The 24,224-nt window shown below is 42.5% G+C and overlaps 1 protein-coding gene across 5 annotated transcripts in view; it reads left to right on the forward strand.

Annotated features, from left to right (window-relative positions):
* Positions 1-24,224, forward strand: part of dock5 (dedicator of cytokinesis 5) — a 167,383-nt gene that overhangs the window by 40,412 nt on the left and 102,747 nt on the right. For all 5 annotated transcript variants that reach the window (XM_076992920.1, XM_076992916.1, XM_076992917.1 and 2 more), the window contains 3 exons: positions 15,212-15,369; positions 16,051-16,132; positions 16,750-16,879. In XM_076992920.1, the coding sequence (XP_076849035.1) occupies positions 15,212-15,369; positions 16,051-16,132; positions 16,750-16,879 (370 nt within the window). The remainder of the gene's footprint in view (positions 1-15,211; positions 15,370-16,050; positions 16,133-16,749; positions 16,880-24,224) is intronic.

The following is a 24,224-nucleotide window of genomic DNA, read 5'->3' on the forward strand; positions in this document are numbered from 1 at the left end:
AGGGGTGGAGTAACAAATTGAAATGGGCGCAAATGAAGAACCACATGGAAAAACTAAGCAATAAAAAGCAATAGCAAAAATGTGAAAACAAAATCAAAATTTATTTATATAGCACTTTTTACAACAATTGTTGCCACAAAGCAGCTTCACAAGTGTCCGAGTCCAAGCCCCCAGTGAGCAAGCCAAGGGCAACAGTGGCAAGGAAAAACTCCCTAAGAGCATGAGGAAGAAACCTTGAGAGGAAACATTGACTTAATGAGGGAACCCATCCACCTCTGGCTGATGCCGCTCACCATAACAATTAAAGAAATTGAAATTTGCCATATTTTGTCAATTGTGATTTTTACACCGCAATCAAAATTTGTCCTCCGCTTTTAACCCATCTGTGCAGTTAGAACACACATACACTAGTGATTACTAGGGGGCTGTGGATCACACGTGCCCAGATCGGTGGCCAGCCCTAGCCCGGCGCCCGGGGAGCAGTTGGGGTTAGGTGCCTTGCTCAAGGGCACCTCAGTCATGGCCTCAGGTCTGGGATTCGAACCCACAACCCTCCGGTCACAAGACCAGTTCCCTACCACCAGGCCATGACTGCCCCTGACATAGAAAAACAAAGAAAAGATGGGAAGGATAAATCTCATCTTGGTGTTTTTATATACAAGAGTTCTCTATGTAATTCCTATTCAGCTCTAAACATCTTGCTGGTTGGTAATAGTAGTCATAGATAGCAGGGGAATATTTGGGGCGGTGAGAGGGTCCAGGGCAGTGGGTTTATCCTTCATCCACACTGGTTAGTCAGGGCAGTGGGTTGATCCTTCATCATGGCTGGCTAGGCAGGAGGTGGTTGGCCTAGGATGTATCTGGGGAATACTCGTCTCTCCTCGACTCAGTATTTCTCAGGTAGTTGGTGTGTGGCAACACCGGCATTAAATTAAATTATTATAGCCTAGCTAAAAGGCAGAACCAGAAGGTAACACAGACTTGGGAGCGTTCTGAGACATTGGCATCCATCCACTACACCGTCAACAAACTTGAGTGACCACGTGCAGTGACAGGATGATGGCACCAGCACCCCAGTCTACCATAAAACCTTTCGCCCATGAACTCCTGGATCTGTACCTTTATCTAAGGGGGCATATTAGTTATCAATCAATCAATCAAATTTTATTTATATAGCGCTTTTTACAAGCAGCTTTACAAGTGCAGAGTCCTAGCCCCCAGTGAGCAAGCCAAGGGCAACAGTGGCAAGGAAAAACTCCCTAGTTTTTTTGCATGAGGAAGAAACCTTGAGAGGAACCAAGACTCAGGGGGGGAACCCATCCTCCTCTGGCCGACATCGGTCACCATGTCAACAACAACAATTTAGACAGAAAGAAATAAAGAAAAGGAAAAGATGTAGAAATGTCCATCATGGTGTAGGCTTATCCGGACAGGCAGTAGGTGGCTGGCACTGGATGAATCGCTTGTCTCTCCTCATCTCATTTTTCCTCGAGCAGGTGGGCAGCCATGTGGAGAAAATAAAACAGGGAAAATTAGCTCTGTATGAGGACATATACAGGACAGATGAAATAAAACACATTACTGGAGTGTGGCAGCAACTCCGGCATTAAGTTAAACTATTACAGCCTAGCTAAAAAGGCAGAACCAGAAGGTAACATAGGCTTGGGGGCATTCTGAGACAATGGCATCCATCCACTGCACTGTCAACAAACTTGAGTGACCACGAGCAGTGACAGGATGACAGCACCAGCACCCCAGTCTACCATAAAACCCTTCGTCTATGAACCCCTGGATCTGTACCTTTATCTAAGGGGGATATTAATTATCAAACGCTAAACCAAATAGGTGGATTTTCAACCTAGACTTAAAGATTGTGACTGTGTCAGAGTCCCATACGCATTTTGGAAGGTTGTTCCAAAGCTGGGGGGCCTTATAAGAAAAGGCTCTTCCCCCTGCTTTTACCTTATTAATTTGTGGAACTAATAAAAGACCAGCACCCTGTGATCTTAGTTGACGTGGGGGTTCATAGTAGGAAATAAGTTCCTGGAGGTATTCAGGAGCAAGCCCGTGCAGTGCTTTATATGTTAATAATAGAATTTTAAAATCAATACGGAATTTAACTGGGAGCCAATGCAGGGCTGATAGGACTGGTCTAATATGCTGAAATTTTCTAGTTCTGGTCAGAACTCTGGCTGTGGCATTTTGAACTATTTGAAGTTTATTTAGATTCCTATTTGAACATCCTGACAGTAGTGCATTGCAGTAGTCTAATCTAGAGCTAACAAAGGCGTGCACCAATTTTTCCGCATCATCCTGTGATAATGCATTTCTTAATTTAGCAATGTTACGGAGATGTAGAAAAGCTATCCTAGTAGTATTATCTATGTATTTATCAAATGATAGGTCGGAGTCGAGTATGACGCCTAGGTTTTTGGCTACTGTGCCAGGAGTAATGGGATAGTCTGCAAGATTAAGCATTAGATCTGGAATTTTTTGTCTTGCGGCCTTAGGGTCCAGGAGGAGAACTTCTGTTTTGTCCTCATTTAGTTGGAGGAAGTGTAGAGACATCCAGCATTTAATATCTCTTACACAGGCCTCAATTTTTCCTAAACTGAGTTTGTCATCAGGTTTGGCTGATATGTAAAGTTGAGTGTCATCTGCATAGCAGTGAAAATTGACACCATGTTTCTTTATACCTGTGCCCAATGGTAGCATATATAATGGTAGCATATATAATGTAAATAATAGTGGTCCTAGGATGGAGCCTTGCGGGACCCCATAATTAACTATTGTATGTTTGGATGGAATATTATTGAGCTCTACAAACTGATGGCGATTTGTCAAGTAAGAGTAAAACCATGAAAGGGCTGTGCCTGAGACTCCAACCCAGCGTTCTAACCGCTTTAGCAAGATCCTATGATCAATTGTGTCAAAAGCTGCACTAAGATCGAGAAGCACTAACAGTGATACATAGCCTTGATCTGAAGCAAGGAGGAGATAATTTGTTACTTTGACTAATGCTGTTTCAGTACTGTGATGGGGCCTAAAGCCAGATTGGAACTTTTCAAATAAGTGATTCCTATGCAGATATAGGCATAATTGCTGGGCAACAGCTTTTTCTATGATCTTAGATATAAATGATGTGTTCAAAATGGGTCTATAATTAGATAGGACAGTCGGATCAAGATTTGGTTTCTTGATCAGAGGTTTAATAACTGCTAATTTACATAATTTGGGCATGTGACCTATTGTAATGGATGAGTTAACTATAGTTAGAAGAGGTTCTGTTACAGTCTGAACTGAGTCTAGTGTGCAGGTAGTACAATTTAAGGAAGAAATTATTTTCTCTAATTCTGATTGTGGGAGTGGATGAAAAGCATCAAGTTTTTCTCCTGGTATGTAATTTAAATCAATATCAACCAAACCAGATGACATACCAGTTGTATTGCTAATAAAAGGTTTTATGTTTTGTCTAATATTCTCTATTTTATTATCAAAGAAATCTATAAATACTCATTACTAGTGAGGTTTACTGGAATCTGAGGTTCTGCGCCTGCTTGATTTTTTGTAAGTTTAGAAATAGTATTAAAAAGAAATCTAGGATTGTTTTTATTTTTCTCTCTCAGTGAGGCTAAGTATGCTGAGCGTGCTTTAGTGAGAGCCCGTTTGTACTCAATGCTATCCTTCCAGGCACAGTAGAATACTTCCAACTTAGTAGATCGCCATTTCCGCTCTAATTTACGTGCTATTTGTTTTAAGTTTCTAGTTTGGTCAATGTACCACGGGGCGAGCTTTTTGGATCTAGCCTTTTTATATTTTAGTGGAGCTACTATATCTAGAGCTGATCTGCAGGTATTTTCTAAGCAGTCGGTTGGACTATCTAACTCTCCTGGATCGGATGGCAAATGAGCTAAAGCAGTTAAATCAGGGAGGGTTTCAATAAACTGTGTTGCTGTTGATTAACTTATCGAGCGCTTTATACACTGCCGAGGAGATGGGCGGGTATTTATGTTAAGATGAAGCTCGAATTGGACTAGATAGTGATCAGAGATTGCCAGAGGTGGGGACTCGAGTCACATGACTTGGACTCGAGTCAGACTCGAGTCATTAATATTAAGACTTTTGACTTGACTTGAAAAAATATTCAGAGACTTAGACTTGACTTGGACTTTTACACCAATAACTTGGGACTTGAATCGGACTTGAACCTGTTTACTTGCAAAGACTTGATTTTTTTTTACCCCAAATGTAAATTTTAAAACGCATATTAATATTTATAAAGTGCGCCCATTAATTTCATTTCCGTCCTTCTGACGCAGACCGGCGTTACACGAGATTCTGTGACTGTCGAGTTTTGTGACCACAGGGGGCGCTATTTCACAGTTTCTGTTCAGAGGCACAAGCGCTTTACGAATGCTACGTAAACTACGCTGATGCACTTTCTTTACTCGTTTTGTTGGTATCCACGAGCCAAAATATGACAGATGTTTATATTTACATTTATCGTCTCTTAATTACATAAATGTACTTAAACAAGATTTACCATTCCCTCACCATTGCAGCCAACAAAGAAATCATGAATGGGATGTACAGGTGAGCCTTTTTAACTGGGGTCACCAATTCTGACGGCAGCCATCAGAATATGTGACCCCACTGAATCTCCAGGTAACAATAGTAGCCTACACCGTGACCCCACAATAACAGAAAACAATGAAAAAATAACCCTAACCTTTTATTAGTTTTTACGGAAGTATATTTATATTATCTACATTGATACCCAGCGTTAAGATTAGATCTAGGGTATGATTTCGATAATGTGTAGGTCCTACTACGTTTTGTATAATGCCGACAGAGTTCAATATAGAAGTAAAAGCCCTTGTCAGTGAATCCTCCGCATTATCAAAGTGTATGTTAAAGTCTCCTACCATTATTATTTTGTCACTACATACTGCTAAATTTGCTGCAAGATCTGTGAAATCGTTTAAGAAATCTGAGTAAGGCCCTGGTGGTCTGTATACATTAGTTAGGGAAAATGTACTTTTATTTTCAGATGGACTAATTACATTAATACAGTGGTTCCCAAACTTTTTCTGCCGTGCCCCCCTTTAGTAGATGAGAATATTTTTGTGCCCCCCCTACACCCCCCCCCCTCATATTGACTAGGGATGCACCGATTCACGTTTTTCACTTCTGATACCGATTCAGATATCTGAGGCTTCGTATCGGCCGATACTGATCCGATACCCAGTGGCGGACTTAGCAATTTGGGGGCTCAAGGCGAAATTAGGTAGGGGGCCCATCAACATTAATATGCGAAAAATAAGTCAGCTAATCAGGGGGCCCCTACAGTGGGCTGCAGTGGGAGGGGCCCAAGGCAGTTGCCTAGCCATGCCTCTATGCAAAGACCGCCTCTGCCGATACCGATCTGATAGAGTAAAACTGTGCTGAATCGACTTAAAGCATTTTTTTTTTAAACACAGACATACTGAATTACAAGTATATTGAAAACTCTGCACCAGTATAGCACACTTAAACACACATAAAACATGTAAAAACAACACAACTTGCATTTGTTCAGTCAGTGCAATTATGAATATAACATTGAATGTAAAATAAATAATACCAAAGAACCTGAAACTTACAAAAAAATAGGTTCACAACTTTGGTCAAACGTGAAAAAATAAACTGCAAGAAACCTTTTAAATGGTTCAAGAATTCTAAATATAATTTAAAATAAATAAGGAGATGAAATAAGAGAAACAGCAATACATATGCGGCTAGTTTGCAAGCGCAGACATCACGCAGAGCACAAAGCATGTAACGGCCAGAAATATGTGTACTGTCTCTTTAAGGGAGCGAGTTGAGCGCGCGTATGGAATATTGTTTTTTTAGCTTTCTGTCGTAGACCGAGTCAGACCACTGCTCTTTATTTTATTTCTGTAAGTAACGCATTAAATGAGCTTTGGACAACTCACCAGTTCATGTATGAACAGTGAAGTATTGCTGGAGCCCAGGTTTATTTTGGTCAACCAGCAAATCAACGGAATAAGTGGAATACCACCAGCGCGAGTATTAGGTTGAACTAACTCCGAAAAGCAAGCAATACAAGCATAGAATTAGACTGAATAGATCTGTTTTTATGGATCGGTCACATTGTCCCCGATACCCGATCTAGAATTTTTTTAGATATTAATATCGGAATCGGTGCATCCCTAATATTGACACATGTGCACGTTTTACTTTCAAGCTCCGCGCCCCCCCTGCAATAGCTCCGCGCCCCACCTAGGGGGCGCGCCCCCCACTTTGGGAACCACTGCATTAATAGACTGCATCTCAAATGAGTTTGAGATATCTAAGTATTTCTGATGAATTTCTAAACAATCACGATAGATTATACATATTCCTCCTCCTCTGCCTGACAATCTAGGTCTATGTATATAACTATATTGTCACGTTGAGGACCCCGGCCCCTCCCCTTTGGGCGTGTTCACGTAGTCCGCGTGTCATCGTCTGCGTCTGTGGATACTCGTGGTGGTGGTTCCGTCTAGTGATTATCCGTCTCACCTGTGCCTAGTCTCGTCATCACGTGGGGCTAATATGGTTTGTCTACTTAATGTGCATTCGCGCAGTGTCCTGTGCTCGTCGTTGTCTAATGTCCACACGTTGTTGTGTGCTTGTGTCTGTTTATCGTGCGCTATTGCGCAATATCTATATATAAGTAAAGTGACGTTTGCTGCCACAAAGGATTTGTGTCTCGTCCTTCACGCCGCACACCAGGCTTGCCCTCGAACTCTTTCCAATTATTAATAAAGCCCACTTGATTTTCGGAGCACCACTTAGACATCCAGCGGTTTAGCGACGTAAGCCTGCTGTATTGCTCATCGCCGCGCCGCATTGGGATGGGGCCAGAGCAGATTATGGCATCGGGCCTAGGCTAAACATGCCACACTCCGAACAGGGAAACAAACCCACACCAGCCATGAATGAATCAAAACACTTACCGCGTCTAGCCGATATATAAACTTACGCTAGCTGATTTGTGAAGGCAGAAAGTTGGTCAGCGGCCGGAATAAAACCTGTAAAATTTATCTAGGAAGGCAAAAAGTAAAGATTAGCACGTAAATAAATTATTATACTTTAGAAAACTATTTCAAAATTCGCTCCGCAACAGCGTCGGCAGGAAGCAGAAAAGTTATCAAACGCTAAACTAAATAAGTGGGTTTTCAACCTAGACTTAAAGATTGAGACTGTGTCAGAGTCCCGGACGCATTCTCGAAGGTTATTCCAAAGCTGGGGTGCCTTATAAGAAAAGGCTCTTCCCCCTGCTGTTACCTTATTAATTGTTGAGGCTAATAAGAGGCTAAACCTAGCTACTAGGGTGCACACACCAGTGTATTTTAGTGCCGGTCCCAAGTCCAGATAAATAGGGAGGGTTGTGTCAGGAAGGGCATCCGGTGTAAAAACTGCGCCAAATCAAATGATGTAGATCAAAATTAGAAATTCTATACTGGATCGGTCGAGGCCTGGGTTAACAACGACCGCCACTGATGCTGTTGTCCAACAGGGCATTAGTGGAAATTGGACTACTGTTGGGACAAGGAAGAGGAGGAGAGGGGGGAAGAGGGTTCTGAAGCTGAAGGAGAGGAGGCAGAGCAGGAAGGTGGAGGTTAGAGTTGGTACATTGAATGTGGGCTCTATGACAGGTAAAGGGAGAGAGCTAGCTGATGCGATGGAGAGGAGGAAGATAGATATACTGTGTGTACAGGAGACCAAGTGGAAGGGGAGCAAGGCCAGGAGCATTGGTGGTGGCTTCAAACTATTCTATCATGGTGTAGACAGGAAGAGAAATGGAGTAGGGATAATCCTGAAGGATGAGTTTAGTAAGAGTGTAGTGGAGGTAAAGAGAGTAAGTGACAGGGTGATCTGTGTAAAGTTAGAGATTGATGGGGTGATGATGAATGTCATGAGTGCTTATGCTCCTCAGGTAGGTTGTGATGTGGAGGAGAAAGAAGAATTCTGGAGAGTTAGATGAAGTTGTTTTGCAGGTTCCTAAAGAAGAGAGAGTGGTTATTGGAGCAGATTTAAATTGACATGTTGGTGGAGGGAACAGTGGTGATGAGGAGGTGTTGGGTAGATATGGTGTTAAAGAAAGTAATACGGAAGGACAAATGGTGGTAGATTTTGCTAAAACAATAAAGATGGCTGTAGTTAACACTTACTTTAAGAAAAAAGAAGAGCACCGGGTAACATATAAGAGTGGGGGGAAATGCACACAGGTCAACTATATCCTCTGTAGGAGACGAAACCTGAAAAGAGGTTAGTGATTGCAAGGTGTTACCAGGGGAGAGTGTAGCTAAACAGCATAGGATGGTGATGTGTGATGTGTAGAATGGAGGTGAAGAAGAGGAAGAGAGTGAGAGCGGAACCTAAGATCAGCTGGTGAAAGTTAAAGGATGAGGACTGTGGTGTAAAATTCAGGGATGAGGTGAGGCAGGAACTGTGTAATGGTGGTAGTGTTCTGGATACCTGGGATGAGACTTCAAATGCAGTGAGGGATGTGGCTAGGAAGGTACTTGGTGTGAGCTCAGGACAGAGGAAGATAGACAAGGAGTCGTGGTGGTGGAATGAGGAAGTTCAGGAAAGTTTGAGAGGAAAGCGGTTGGCTAAAAAGAATTGGGATTTTCAGCGAGATGAGGAAAGTAGACAGTGGTACAAGGAAATGTGTCACAAGGCAAAGAGAGCAGTGGCAGAAGCTAAAGAGAAGGCATATAGCAAGCTGTATGAGAAGTTCAAGATTCAAAGATTCAAAGCTTTATTCTTCACACATTGTACTTTACACATTGTACAAGCACAGGGTGAAATGCGTCTTCGCCCAGGGCCCAGTGTTAAAGCACCGAAAACCCAGAGCAGCGTCGCCTCGATGGGCGCCACCTTTACGCAGAATGAGAAAACATAGAGATAACATTGGGAGGAGACAAAAAAATATGACCACAGATTATTCTCACGAACAGGACAACAGTCTGTGTGCATGCAAAAAATCCCCATAGTACATACAGCATTGATAACACAGACAGTAAGCAGTGAGAGGCGTGATCCATTCCGAGAGGGAGGAGGGGGGGGGGGGGGGGGGGGGGGCAGAGGTCTGGCACAGAGTTTTTGTGTCAAAGTTCGCGTTGGAAGGCGAGAGCCATCTCTGACAGTCTCTGTGTGGGGGTAGGAGCAGGTAACCAAGACGACGACCTTCTGGGAGAATTTGTTTGGGCGCCAATGCAGATAAGAAGAATGAAGAATTTAGCAAGAAGCTCGTCCTTGGGAATTTGAGCACACAAACTCCTCTTAAAGTCGGCTGTCTCCCAACTGATCCAACTTTGCACGTAGAGCATTGATTCCATCCACGATCGTCTCCAAGCTTTTTCCAACAGTCACAGTCTGTGTTCCAACAGGTCTACCCACCGCATCAATCATATGGGGCACTTGACGTGGACGCTCAATAGCTGACTCCACTCTATCAACTTTCCGATACACCAGGGCAACGCCTAATCCAATCAGCAGAGCCATCGCGATCAAAGTTCCAAATAAGTACACGTCCTCAACATCTTCCAGGGAGAGAGGCGCAAGACACAAACAACGCCAGGTCCCCCACGAGTCAAACACATATCCAGATGAGAGCGTACCGTCCGGGCATGTGGGTTCTCCCGCACCATGACTCCTCGTGGAAAAAATAGTGTCAATTGCGTTGAGAGACCACCTGATCAAATCCATTTTCTTGTTAAAATTCGAAGAGCAGCGTCAGGTTACTAAAACAAGACAGAGAATCTAAGCTGCAGGGCAGGAGGGAGGGAGTGCAGGAGCAGAGATAAAGTGCGACCGCCTCTCTTGAAAGCCGGAAGAATGAAAGTTGGACACTAAGGAAGGGGAAAAGGATCTGTACAGATTGTCCAGACAGAGAAACCATGATGGGCAGGATGTGCAGCAGGTTAGGATGATAAAGGATAAAGATGGAAATGTGTTGTCTGGTGAGGAGAGTGTCTTGGGAAGGTGGAAGGAGTATTTTGAGGAACTGATGAATCAAGAGAATGAAATGGAAAGAATGTTAGAAGAGGTAGACGTTGTGAATCAGGAAGTGCCTCAGGTGAGCAAGGAAGAAGTAAGGGCTGCAATTCAGAGAATGAAGTGTGGTTAGGCAGTTGGACCAGATGATATTCAAGTGAAGGTATGGAAATGTTTGGGAGAGACAGCAGTGGAGTTTTTGATTGGGTTATTTAACAGAATCTTGGAAGGTAAGAAGATGCCTGAGGAGTGGAGACGAAGCATAATGGTGCAGATTTTCAAGAATAAGGGCGACGTTCAGAGCTGTAGTAATTACAGGGAAATAAAGTTGATCAGTCACAGCCTGAAAATCTGGGAAAGAGTAGTGGAAGCTAGGCTTAGAGGAGAGGTAGAGATCTGTGACCAGCAGTATGGTTTCATGTCAGCTAAGTGCACCACAGATGCTATGTTTGCTTTGAGAGTGTTAATGGAGAAGTATAGGGAAGGACAGAAGGAGTTACATTGTGTGTTTTTTGACTTAGAGAAAGCTTATGATAGAGTACCGAGACAGGAGCTGTGGTATTGTATGAGGAAGTCAGGAGTAGCAGAAAAGTATGTGAGGGTAGTGCAAGATATGTATGAGAATAGTGTGACAGCAGTGAGATGTGCGGTAGGAATGACAGACGGGTTTAAAGTGGGGGTACGACTACATCAGGGATCAGCCCTGAGTCCCTTCCTGTTCGCAGTTGTCATGGACAGACTGACGGACGAGGTTAGGCAGGAGTCCCCTTGGACTATGATATTTGCTGATGACATGGTGATCTGTAGTGGGAGTAGGGAGCAGGTGGAGGTGAGCTTGGAAAGATGGAGATATGCTTTGGAGAGCAGGGGAATGAAAGTGAGCAGGAGTAAAACAGAGAACGTGTGTGAATGAGAGGGCAGACGGTGGACAGGTCCAGTTACAAGTAAATGGTGAATTTGGTGAATGTTGACGAGTTTACCTACTTAGGGTCGAGGGTACAGAGTAATGGAGGAAGTGAAAGAGAGGTAAAGAAGAGAGTGCAGGCAGGGTGGGGTGGATGGCATAAAGTGTCTGGGTGATATGTGATAGAAGGGTGTCTGCTAGAATGAAAGGAAAGATCTATAGGACAGTAGTGAGACCTGCTATGTTGTATGGACTGGAGACAGTGGCACTGACAAACAGGTGAGGGAGATGGAGGTGTCTGAGATGAAGATGTTGAGATTCTCATTTGGAGTGACGAGGAAAGATAGGGAAATGAGTTTATTAGAAGATCAGCACATGTAGCATGTTTTGGAGATAGAGTTAGAGAAGCGAGATTGAGATGGTTTGGACATGTACAGAGGAGGGAGGAGAGGTATATTGGTAGGAGGGTCTTGAGGATGGAACTTCCAGAGGTAGACCTAAGAGGAGGTTTATGGATGCAGTGGTAGAGGATATGAGAGTGGCTGGTGTGTCAGTGGAGGACACTCAGGACAGGGCCAGATGGAGGAGTTTGATCCGCTGTGGCGACCCCTAAATGGGAATTGCCGAAAGAAGAAGAAAAAGCTAGACAAAGAAGGCTTAGCGCTTCTCTTTGGAGTGAAAAAGTTCCATAATTATTTGCCTGGAAGAACTTTGACGATTTTGACAGATCACAAGCCACCCCTATCACTCTTCAATGAGTAAAAGGCAGTGCCACAATGCCACAGAAGTATAGACAGAGTATACTGGGGTTCTTCAGAATTTAGTGATCAAAGTGAACTGAGATCACAGAGAATCGGACAATGTCTACCACATTAAAGAGGTTATACGTCTTGGTTCCTCTCAAAGTTTCTTCCTCATGCTCTTAGGGTGTTTTTCCTTGCCACTGTCTTCTTTGGCTTGCTCACTGGGGGCTTAGACTCAGACACTGGTAAAGCTGCTTTGTGACAAAAACTATTTAAAAAAAAGCGCTATATAAATACATTTTGATTTGATTTGAATTCCCCAGCCATGGGATAAGCAATCAGAATCAGAAAAAGTTTTATTGCCATTGTCAATGAACAGGGTTCACAGACTAGGAATTTGCTTCGGCATGACGGTGCAACATAAAAACAAGTAATAATAGGGAAATATAAATAGAATGAATAAAAATACAGAGGCAATGTACCACAACAGTACTATATACAGCAGTGCATGTGGAGTAGTGCATTCCAAGTAAAGTGACCAAGGCAGGGTTGTAAGAGATAAATAACATGATTATATACTGTTCTTGAGTCCAATGGCAGAGTGAAAGAAACTGTTCCTGTGGCGGGAGGTTCTGGTCCGAATGGACCGAAGCCTCCTGCCCGAGGGGAGTGGATCAAATAGTCCGTGTGCAGGGTGAGATGGATCTGCTATGATCCGATCCGCTCTCCCCACCGTCGTGGAGACATACAGGTCTTGAAGAGATGGGAGGCTGCAGCCTATCACCTTCTCAGAGGAGCACACAATGCGCTGCAGCCTTTGTCTGTCCCTGGCAGCGGCCCCGGTATACCACACCGTGATGGAGGAGCTGCCCCGGTGTACCACACCGTGATGGAGGAGCGGCCCCGGTGTACCACACCGTGATGGAGGAGCGGCCCCGGTATACCACACCATGATGGAGGAGCTGCCCCGGTGTACCACACCGTGATGGAGGAGCGGCCCCGGTGTACCACACCGTGATGGAGGAGCGGCGCCGGTGTACCACACCGTGATGGAGGAGCTGAGGATGGCCGTGTAGATCTGTACCACAGCTGGGCCAGCAGTTTGGCTTTCCTCAGCTGCCGCAGAAAGTACATCCTCTGCTGGGCCTTCTTGATGAGGGAGCTGATGTTCAGCTCCCACTTGAGGTCCTGGGTGATGGTGGTACCAAGGAACCGGTAATAGTCCACAGTGGTGATGGGGGTGTCGGTGAGGATAAGGGGGGACAGGGGGCTTGTGGCTTTCCTGAAGTCCACAGTCATCTCCACTGTCTTCTGTGCGTTGAGCACCAAGTTGCTGTTGCTGCACCAGGTCATCAGCTGGTCCACCTCCCTCCTGTAGGCAGACTCATCACCGTCGGAGATGAGTCCAATGAGGGTGGCGTTGTCCGCAAACTTAATCAGTTTGACAGGGAGAAGAGCAGAGGGGAAAGTACACAGCCCTGGGTAGATCCTGTGCTTAAAGTCCGTGTGTTCGAGACAGACTTCCCCAGCCGTACTCGCTGACTGCGGTCCGTGAGGAAGTCTGGGATCCACCTGCAGGTGGAGTCGGGCACATGAAGCAGAGAGAGCTTGTCCTGGATCAGGTGAACCATGACATGATCTGAGAGTCCTAAAGCTGCACGGGGCACAGCACAGTAAGCACCAATCACTGTAGTGTAACAGTGATCCCCTCTCTGGTCGGACATGTGACAAACTGCTTGTATTTCGGTAGGTCATGACTAAGTTTCCCTTTTTCTTAAAATCACCGAGGACTATAACAAGGGAGTCCGGTAAAAACCGCTCCATGTTCATAATCTGGTCCACCAGAGCACGGTCAGCTTCACTCACATCGGCGCTCGGTGGAATGTAAATAGCGGCCAGAATAAATGAGGAAAACTCACGTGGAGAGTAAAAGTGTCCTGGAATTTACTGGGATGGTCTACCCAAAGCACCTAGAATGGTTTTTGTTAGTATTGTCTTGTAAAATGTAAAGGGAAGCACGGGGTACAAAGTACAAACTTTTGGCTACAACTGTACACTCCACAAAATAATCTGCATTGATTCCACCTCTAATTGTAGTCCGGAGTGAGGTGTGTCCCTCTGTCAATATTTTCTGAAATCTGGAATAATATTGTAATACAGGAATGCCACACACACACAGAAGTACATAAATGGACACAGATGACTGTACCCAGCACATTGACATATACATGAACAGAAATCAAATTTCCCTGCACTGTAAAAAAAAAAAAAAAATCCTAAAAAAAACGGTAAACGACATTCTGCAGAGAAATACCGTTATTTTACAGATTTTCCCAGAATTATTATGATTAAGCGCTTTAAAAAAAGTGACAACACTAATATTTTTGCAGAGAAATATCGTTATTTTACAACTTTTCCCTGAATTATTACAATTACAATTAATTATTACAATCCAGCTGCAAGATTAATTTGATGGTTTGACAAAAAATACTGCAGTTTTAAGTCTACTCATATTCATTACATGTTGTAACGGCTTTGAGTCAGAAGGACAAGAATGAGCCATGACACCAATGTTACTGAACTGTTATTTTATAAGCACACTAAAGGGAGGGGGAGCACTAACAGACATACAACACACATCCAGGGAAACGGGGGGAACTCATTGCAGGGCCTGCTGGGAGGTCTGAAGACTCCACCCCTCAAGGCTGCCCATTGGCTGACGGTACAATATTCAGCCACTGCAGAATGTGATAGAGGCGGATTTTTTTAAAAACCCAATTAATGTCTGCCACTCAAAATTTAATGTGACTATTAATCATTAGCGATAGAATAGTCTGCGACGTTCCTAGCAAATTAGACTTAAAAGCCTGTTCCATTACAATGTACATCTACCAGTATATCAGTTCATCTGTCTCTCAGTGTGTTACAGGTTATTTCCTTGGTTATGTTCAAGTATATACCCAGTGTTTAGAAATGTTTCTTTTAAAAGTCCAGCACCCAAACAAACTGCCATTTTCTATTGTCATTGACTGCACAAGAACTAAAATGAGAACCGACATCAATAAAGATGGAACAATCAACAGAAATCTCCTACAGCCATTACTACAGTTACATACTTTAGACATAATGTAAAAATCTAATGTCTGAACTGACATTAGGAAGTTACTCTTCATTCTGTAGTCATCATAAAAATTAGCATAATCATGATTTTCAATAGCAGAAATGTTTTTTTTTTCTGCAGAAAAATACCGTATAAATAATACTGTATTTTTTCTGTAAAAAAAAGAAAAGCGTGTAGCTTCTAATTATTATGATAATACTTAAACTAAAAGATATTTTGTCAAATTACAAATAATGTCTGTAATTTTACAAAGATTTGTATACAATTGGAAAAAAATGTTAAACTACATTGAAATATTTAGTTATTTTCCGTAAAATTAGGATTTTTTTTACAGTGTGAATAAAATTAGGCATTACATTGTGATTTTTCTGAAAGCTGTGCTCGCTTCTTTAGACACGTCTCCAAAACCTGGCCATGCGACGGCAGTCTTTCTTCAGCATTGCACACACCTACAGCCTGCTTATGAACCTCAAGAACTTTGTGTGCAACATTGGTGAAGATTCTGAACTCCTCATGTCCCTCTATGACCCGGACCAGTCTGAATTCATCAGGTTTGAATTTATTCCAAAATATGTAGGCTAGTGCAGGAAGAACATTTTGGTAACAAACAAATTGAATGAATGAATGTTTCAATTTATATAGCGCCTTATCAGGATACCCAAGGCGCTTTACAATTGTTAACACAGCTACGTCACAGACAACCAATCACACACCAGCGAGAAGCGGCAGCCAATTGCGCACAGCGTACTCCCTACCGGGATCCACAGCCCCCTGGGGGACTGAATGGGGTGCAGGAAGGGGAGAGAGAGGACAGACCCTAGTGACAGACCACCATCCACCACTGGACATACAAGCACACACACTCAGACAACAACTTGTTTTTATTGAACAGAGAGAGACATAGACACACACTCAGGGAGAATTTGTCTGGGACTGCCAATTTACCTAACCGCCATGTTTTTGGACTGTGGGAGGAAACCCACGCAGACACGGGGAGAACATGGAAACTCCACTCAGATAGGGACTTGAACCCAAGACCCCAGTGCTGAGAGGCAAACATGCTAACCACCAAGCCACTGTGCTGCCCAAATTGTTTGATTAATTTCAAGTTAATTTCTTTGACAAGTAATGACAATGAGATTAATTAGTGATTTAGTGGTAAAGTGCTAAAGCATTTATTTTGTTATCTTGAATGAATGTTTGATGGTGTTTATTTTCTGTGTCCCTCTTAGTGAGAATTTCTTGGTGCGCTGGGACAGTAGAGGCATGCCTAAAGAGATTGAGAAGCTCAACAATTTGCCTGCACTTTTTACGGTAACTTTCTGCTAAATCCAATGTCCACTCCAATAAAACTGAAGCATTATGGTGCCTTTCATTTTAGTTTCTGTAGTGTTATACACATGCATATTCAAATAAGCTAACCACATATGAGTATAATTAATCAGGTCTTCTATTCACACAAGAAATTATGTGACTTAGACAGATAAATGCCTTTCTTCAGCAACTCTGAAGAAATTTGTCTGGTTTTCCACAGATTTGGAAATGGTGAAACTACAAATGAAAGAAACACTAAAATTAGGCATAGGCATGCCTTATGTAACAATTCACCAAAAATCTGCATGACAGGATTACAATATTACTCTCAAACATATGGTAGATAGACAGGGGAGTTTATAATAGCACAGCAGATTCAAGCAGACAAATAATATTTAATTAAAATAGGTACTTATAGACTACATTGCACATTTTAGAACAACTTCCTATAATGTCATCATTCAATAAGAAATTAATATTAACCATTATAATTCTCCACAAGTTGGCACCAGCTACAAAAGACATTTAAAGTTGGAACGCAAACAATGAACAGGGATGACTGATCTCTTCAGTAGTAGTGCCATTATCTGATATTTTCCTCTGTCATATCTCTTAAGGACCTGAGCAGTAGTGATCTGATCAGGCCTCGTCTGTTCCTGGTGTGTCAGATTATCCGTCTGGGTTGCATGGAGCTGAAAGATGGCAAAAGGCACACAGGAGGGCTACGGAGGCCTTTTGGAGTTGCAGGTGATACATTCATAGAATGTTGCTTAAGAGTTTGATAAGCCTTATCTGTTTAGTGACAATTAAAATTTTATTTTCTAAATGGGAGAAGATGGGAAATATTAAATAATATACTGATACTTTAAAGTTGTAATGTAGTTTTTTGTGCTTACTAAAGTGATATGATTATTTTATATTGGAGTAGATACTGTGTTTTCTGTAAAATATATTTAAAAATATAGCCGCAAGCGGCGATTGGCGGGTTCACACACAAATAGGCATATTTTGGCCTCAATAGGCAAAAGGAAGCCCAAAAGGTCCTTTAGACCTAAAAGTGAAAAGAAGCTGTTTGGGTTTGGCCAGTGTGTGCTCTACAGATAGTGTGTGATGACATCTGCGTGTGTCAGAAAGGGAGACACAGAAATAGCACATCTGGCTAGGGCTGCATCTATGTGAACAATATAGGAAGGCCTGCATGTGTCTATACATGATTGGGCCTGTATATTACAGACAGAGAGAGATTGAGGGTGCCAGAGACTATGCTTTGTTAATTCACTCCTTGCACACCTTGCACGCCTAACATGACTGCCCGTGTATTCAAAGTATGAATGTAGTCTGCAAAGCCTGGCATTACATGACTGACATGACTGGCATGACTGACATAACTGATATGACTGGCATGACTGAAATGACATCACTGGCATGATGAACAAAAGTAATATGACTGATATGACTGACATAACTGGAATGAGTGACATGACTGGCATGACTGTAATGACATGACTGATATGACTGACATGACTTATGTCTGACATGACTGGACTGACATGACTGATATGACTGGACTGAAATGACTGACATGACTGGACTGACATGACTGTTATGACTGGACAGATATGCATACAAACTATACATACATTTAGGTAGAAGTGTGTGTGTGTGTGTGTGTGTGGTAGTGTATGTACTGAAACTATGACAACATATACTAATACATACATACATAAGTATACATAGGAACTATACATACATATAGGTATAAAGGTGTGTGTGTCTGTGTGTTTGTGTGAGAGAGAGACAAAAAAGAAGCCAAATATCAGTTTGTATAAGCATGTGTTAGTCACTGAGATATGGGTGGGTATGGCTAGGGAAGTGTCATTGTGAATGCTATAGGAAGGCCTGCTTGCGCCTGTATGTGTGTGTGCCTGGTTAATAGACACAGAGAGATCTAGGTAGCCAGAGCAATGTTTACTTAGGGCACAGAGATGGGAGGGGGAATGTGGGTGAGAGTGTGAGAGAGACTGTGAGTGTGAGTTTCAGCTTGCGTGCGTGTGAGAAGGAGAAGGTGACAGAGGGACTTTACATGCATTTTTATGCATTGTATATAATACTGCACTGTAGAGCCATACGATAACCGATTTAGATGAAACTTGACAAATTTGTTCAGGATGGGATTCTGAATGGGCTTGTGCATTTTGGTCAGAATTGGATAAAATATGAAAGAGCTTTAAGAATATGAATATTATATGTATCGATGCTGTCCATTAAAAAAATATTTAGCAGGTATAAGTGTCCTCAAATCCAAAATCTTTGGATTGTTTTTTGATTTCACACTCTGTAGAGTATTATAAGACTTTGCTTGACATGATAGTATGAAAATCCTAGGAGCAGTATGAAAAGTGATGATTTCAAACTGTTATTAACTGTAAGTAAACTGTGCATTTTTTAATAGGACTTGTAATGGGAAAGTTGTTCGCACTACTGCAAGGAATCAAAAGAGTCCAATTGCATGTTCCCAAGTGGAATTATGTAGGGGATACACTTGCTTTTTTTGCAATAGCGCCCCCCAGTGGCCAATCGACACCCGGCTGGATTATGTCATAGGGGGCGTGCACTTGTCCACACCCAAGAGGTTTCGTGCAGATCGACCAATGGTAAGCCTGTCAAACGCGTGCCGATCACTGATTGGCAGATTACGTCAGCCATTTTGGAAGTATGGCATGTCTGCTTTAGGACCTGGTTTCCAGAGGCCCATAGATGATGTCTGTCAAGTTTCATGTGGATCGGCCAATCTGAGTGCATGGGGCAAATTTTTGCATGTTATAGCGCCCCCTAGCAGGTGAGGTATGGCAACCTCTGCGAGCTGCCCCAGACCCTCACACGGAAGCTGTCTGTGAAGTGCCATCTCATTACATGCAAGTTTTCTTAAGTTAGAGCTCCGTATGTGCAAAATTTACTATTGAATTTACGCCCCCTCATTTGATTGGCTTATACTGACTAGGTAGTGAAGAAATTAGCATTTTTGTTGGATACATTTTAAAGATCAGACTCTTCTGAACGTTTTGATACCACATATGTGCATGTCTGTGAAAAATCCAGGGACTAGTTCGCGCTCAAAGATGTGTGTGATTTTGCACATTATGCAAATTAACTCGAAATCTAAGTGGGCGGAGCTTAATGGTTGTATATTAATTGTCCTATTGAATTTAGTCAAGGAATGCATAGGAACTGGAATTTTGGTTCTAGGACCTACGGTGTAGGAGATATGGACAAAAAGTCAATATGCTCTGCTATAGCGCCACCATCAGGCCAATTTGGGTCCCTGTATGGGAATCTGGTCCTTGGAGTTAACTGAACCTTTTTGCCAAGATTGGGTTTTCTAGGCATTACGGTCTAGGCTGCACGATGCATTTTATGTCAAAAAATGGGCAAAAGAATAAGAAGAAAAAATATAGCCGCAAGCGGCGATTGGCGGGTTCACACACCAATAGGCATTTTGGCCTCAATAGGCAAAAGGAAGCCCAAAAGGTCCTTTAGACCTAAAAGTGAAAAAAAAGCTGTTTGGGTTTGGCCAGTGTGTGCTCTACAGATGTAGAGTGTGATGACATCTGTGTGTGTCAGAAAGGGAGACACAAAAATAGCACATCTGGCTATGGCTGCATCTATGTGAACAGTATAGGAAGGCCTGCACTTGTCTATACATGATTGGGCCTGTATATTACTGACAGAGAGAGATTGAGGGAGCCAGAGACTATGCTTAGTTAATTCACTCCTTGTACACGTAGCACGCCTAACATGACTGCCTGTGTATTCAAAGTATGAATGTAGTCTGCAAAGCCTGGCATGACTGACATGACTGGCATTACTGACATAACTGATATGACTGGCATGACTGGAATGACATCACTGGCATGACGAACAAAATTAACATGACTGATATGACTGACATAACTGGCATGACTGTAATGATTTGAAGATTTGACTGACATGACTGGACTGACATGACTGATATGACTGACATGACTTACATGACTGGCAGAACATGACTGGCATCACTGACATGACTGATATAACTGACATGACTGGACTGGCATGTCTGATATGACTGACATCACTGGTATGACTGACATATACTATACATATACTATAGATATGCATACAAACTATACATACATTTAGGTAGAAGTGTGTGTGTGTGTGTGTGTGTGTGTGTGTGTGTGTGTGTGTGTGTGTGTGTGTGTGTGTGTGTGTGTGTGTGTGTGTGTGTGTGGTAGTATATGTATTCAAACTATGACAACATATACTAATACATACATACATAAGTATACATAGAAACTATACATACATATAGGTATAAAGGTGTGTGTGTCTGTGTTTGTGTGAGAGAGAGACAAAAAAGAAGCCAAATATCAGTTTGTATAAGCATGTGTTAGTCACTGAGATATGGGTGGGTATGGCTAGGGAAGTGTCAATTGTGAATGCTATAGGAAGGCCTGCTTGTGCCTGTATGTGTGTGTGCCTGGTTAATAGACACAGAGAGATCTAGGTAGCCAGAGCAATGTTTACTTAGGGCACAGAGATGGGAGGGGGAATGTGGGTGAGAGTGTGAGAGAGACTGAGAGTGTGAGTTTCAGCTTGCGTGCGTGTGAGAAGGAGAAGGTGACAGAGGGACTTTACATGCATTCTTATGCATTGTATATAATACTGCACTGTAGAGCCATACGATAACCGATTTAGATGAAACTTGACAAATTTGTTCAGGATGGGATTCTGAATGGGCTTGTGCATTTTGGTCAGAATTGGGTAAAATATGAAAGAGCTTTAAGAATATGAATATTATATGTATCGATGCTGTCCATTAAAAAAATATTTAGCAGGTATAAGTGTCCTCAAATCCAAAATCTTTGGATTGTTTTTTGATTTCACACTCTGTAGAGTATTATAAGACTTTGCTTGACATGATAGTATGAAAATCCTAGGAGGAGTATGAAAAGTGATGATTTCAAACTATTATTAACTGTAAATAAACTGTGCATTTTTTAATAGGACATGTAATGGGAAAGTTGTTCGCACTACTGCAAGGAATCAAAAGAGTCCAATTGCATGTTCCCAAGTGGAATTATGTAGGGGATACACTTGCTTTTTTTGCAATAGCGCCCCCCAGTGGCCAATCGACACCCGGCTGGATTATGTCATAGGGGGCGTGCACTTGTCCACACCCAAGAGGTTTCGTGCAGATCGACCAATGGTAAGCCTGTCAAACGCGTGCCGATCACTGATTGGCCGATTACGTCAGCCATTTTGGAAGTATGGCATGTCTGCTTTAGGACCTGGTTTCCAGAGGCCCATAGATGATGTCTGTCAAGTTTCATGTGGATCGGCCAATCTGAGTGCATGGGGCAAATTTTTGCATGTTATAGCGCCCCCTAGCAGGTGAGGTATGGCAACCACTGCGAGCTGCCCCAGACCCTCACACGGAAGCTGTCTGTGAAGTGCCATCTCATTACATGCAAGTTTTCTTAAGTTAGAGTTCCATTTGTGCAAAATTTACTATTGAATTTACGCCCCCTGATTTGATTGGCTTATACTGACTAGGTAGTGAAGAAATTAGCATTTTTGTTGGATACATTTTAAAGTTCAGACTCTTCTGAACGTTTTGATACCACATATGTGCACGTATGTGAAAAATCCAGGGACTAGTTCGCGCTCAAAGATGTGTGTGATTTTGCACATTATGCAAATTAACTCGAAATCTAAGTGGGCGGAGCTTAATGGTTGTATATTAATTGTCCTATTGAATTTAGTCAAGGAATGCATAGGAACTGGAATTTTGGTTCTAGGACCTACGGTGTAGGAGATATGGACAAAAAGTCAATATGGTCTGCTATAGCGCCACCATCAGGCCAATTTGGGGTCCCTGTATGGGAATCTGGTCCTTGGAGGTAACTGAACCTTTTTGCCAAGATTGGGTTTTCTAGGCATTACGGTCTAGGCTGCACGATGCATTTTATGTCAAAAAATGGGCAAAAGAATAAGAAAAATAAGAAAAATACCAGCAATTACAATAGGGTTCCCACACTATGTGTGTGTGAACCCTAAATATAGCCGCAAGCGGCGATTGGCGGGTTCACACACAAATAGGCATATTTTGGCCTCAATAGGCAAAAGGAAGCCCAAAAGGTCCTTTAGACCTAAAAGTGAAAAGAAGCTGTTTGGGTTTGGCCAGTGTGTGCTCTACAGATAGTGTGTGATGACATCTGCGTGTGTCAGAAAGGGAGACACAGAAATAGCACATCTGGCTAGGGCTGCATCTATGTGAACAATATAGGAAGGCCTGCATGTGTCTATACATGATTGGGCCTGTATATTACAGACAGAGAGAGATTGAGGGTGCCAGAGACTATGCTTTGTTAATTCACTCCTTGCACACCTTGCACGCCTAACATGACTGCCCGTGTATTCAAAGTATGAATGTAGTCTGCAAAGCCTGGCATTACATGACTGACATGACTGGCATGACTGACATAACTGATATGACTGGCATGACTGAAATGACATCACTGGCATGATGAACAAAAGTAATATGACTGATATGACTGACATAACTGGAATGAGTGACATGACTGGCATGACTGTAATGACATGACTGATATGACTGACATGACTTATGTCTGACATGACTGGACTGACATGACTGATATGACTGGACTGACATGACTGTTATGACTGGACAGATATGCATACAAACTATACATACATTTAGGTAGAAGTGTGTGTGTGTGTGTGTGTGTGTGTGTGTGTGTGTGTGTGTGGTAGTGTATGTACTCAAACTATGACAACATATACTAATACATACATACATAAGTATACATAGAAACTATACATACATATAGGTATAAAGATGTGTGTGTTTGTGTGAGAGAGAGAGACAAAAAGAAGCCAAATATCAGTTTGTATAAGCATGTGTTAGTCACTGAGATATGGGTGGGTATGGCTAGGGAAGTGTCATTGTGAATGCTATAGGAAGGCCTGCTTGCGCCTGTATGTGTGTGTGCCTGGTTAATAGACACAGAGAGATCTAGGTAGCCAGAGCAATGTTTACTTAGGGCACAGAGATGGGAGGGGGAATGTGGGTGAGAGTGTGAGAGAGACTGAGAGTGTGAGTTTCAGCTTGCGTGCGTGTGAGAAGGAGAAGGTGACAGAGGGACTTTACATGCATTCTTATGCATTGTATATAATACTGCACTGTAGAGCCATACGATAACCGATTTAGATGAAACTTGACAAATTTGCTCAGGATGGGATTCTGAATGGGCTTGTGCATTTTGGTCAGAATTGGGTAAAATATGAAAGAGCTTTAAGAATATGAATATTATATGTATCGATGCTGTCCATTAAAAAAATATTTAGCAGGTATAAGTGTCCTCAAATCCAAAATCTTTGGATTGTTTTTTGATTTCACACTCTGTAGAGTATTATAAGACTTTGCTTGACATGATAGTATGAAAATCCTAAGAGGAGTATGAAAAGTGATGATTTCAAACTATTAATAACTGTAAATAAACTGTGCATTTTTTAATAGGACATGTAATGGGAAAGTTGTTCGCACTACTGCAAGGAATCAAAAGAGTCCAATTGCATGTTCCCAAGTGGAATTATGTAGGGGATACACTTGCTTTTTTTGCAATAGCGCCCCCCAGTGGCCAATCGACACCTGGCTGGATTATGTCATAGGGGGCGTGCACTTGTCCACACCCAAGAGGTTTCGTGCAGATCGACCAATGGTAAGCCTGTCAAACGCGTGCCGATCACTGATTGGCTGATTACGTCAGCCATTTTGGAAGTATGGAGTGTCTGCTTTAGGACCTGGTTCCCAGAGGCCCATAGATGATGTCTGCCAAGTTTCATGTGGATCGGCCAATCTGAGTGCATGGGGCAAATTTTTGCATGTTATAGCGCCCCCTAGCAGGTGAGGTATGGCAACCTCTGCGAGCTGCCCCAGACCCTCACAGGGAAGCTGTCTGTGAAGTGCCATCTCATTACATGCAAGTTTTCTTAAGTTAGAGCTCCATATGCGCAAAATTTACTATTG

The sequence above is a fragment of the Brachyhypopomus gauderio genome, unplaced genomic scaffold, assembly GCF_052324685.1.
Source record: "Brachyhypopomus gauderio isolate BG-103 unplaced genomic scaffold, BGAUD_0.2 sc99, whole genome shotgun sequence".
Taxonomy (NCBI): domain Eukaryota; kingdom Metazoa; phylum Chordata; class Actinopteri; order Gymnotiformes; family Hypopomidae; genus Brachyhypopomus; species Brachyhypopomus gauderio.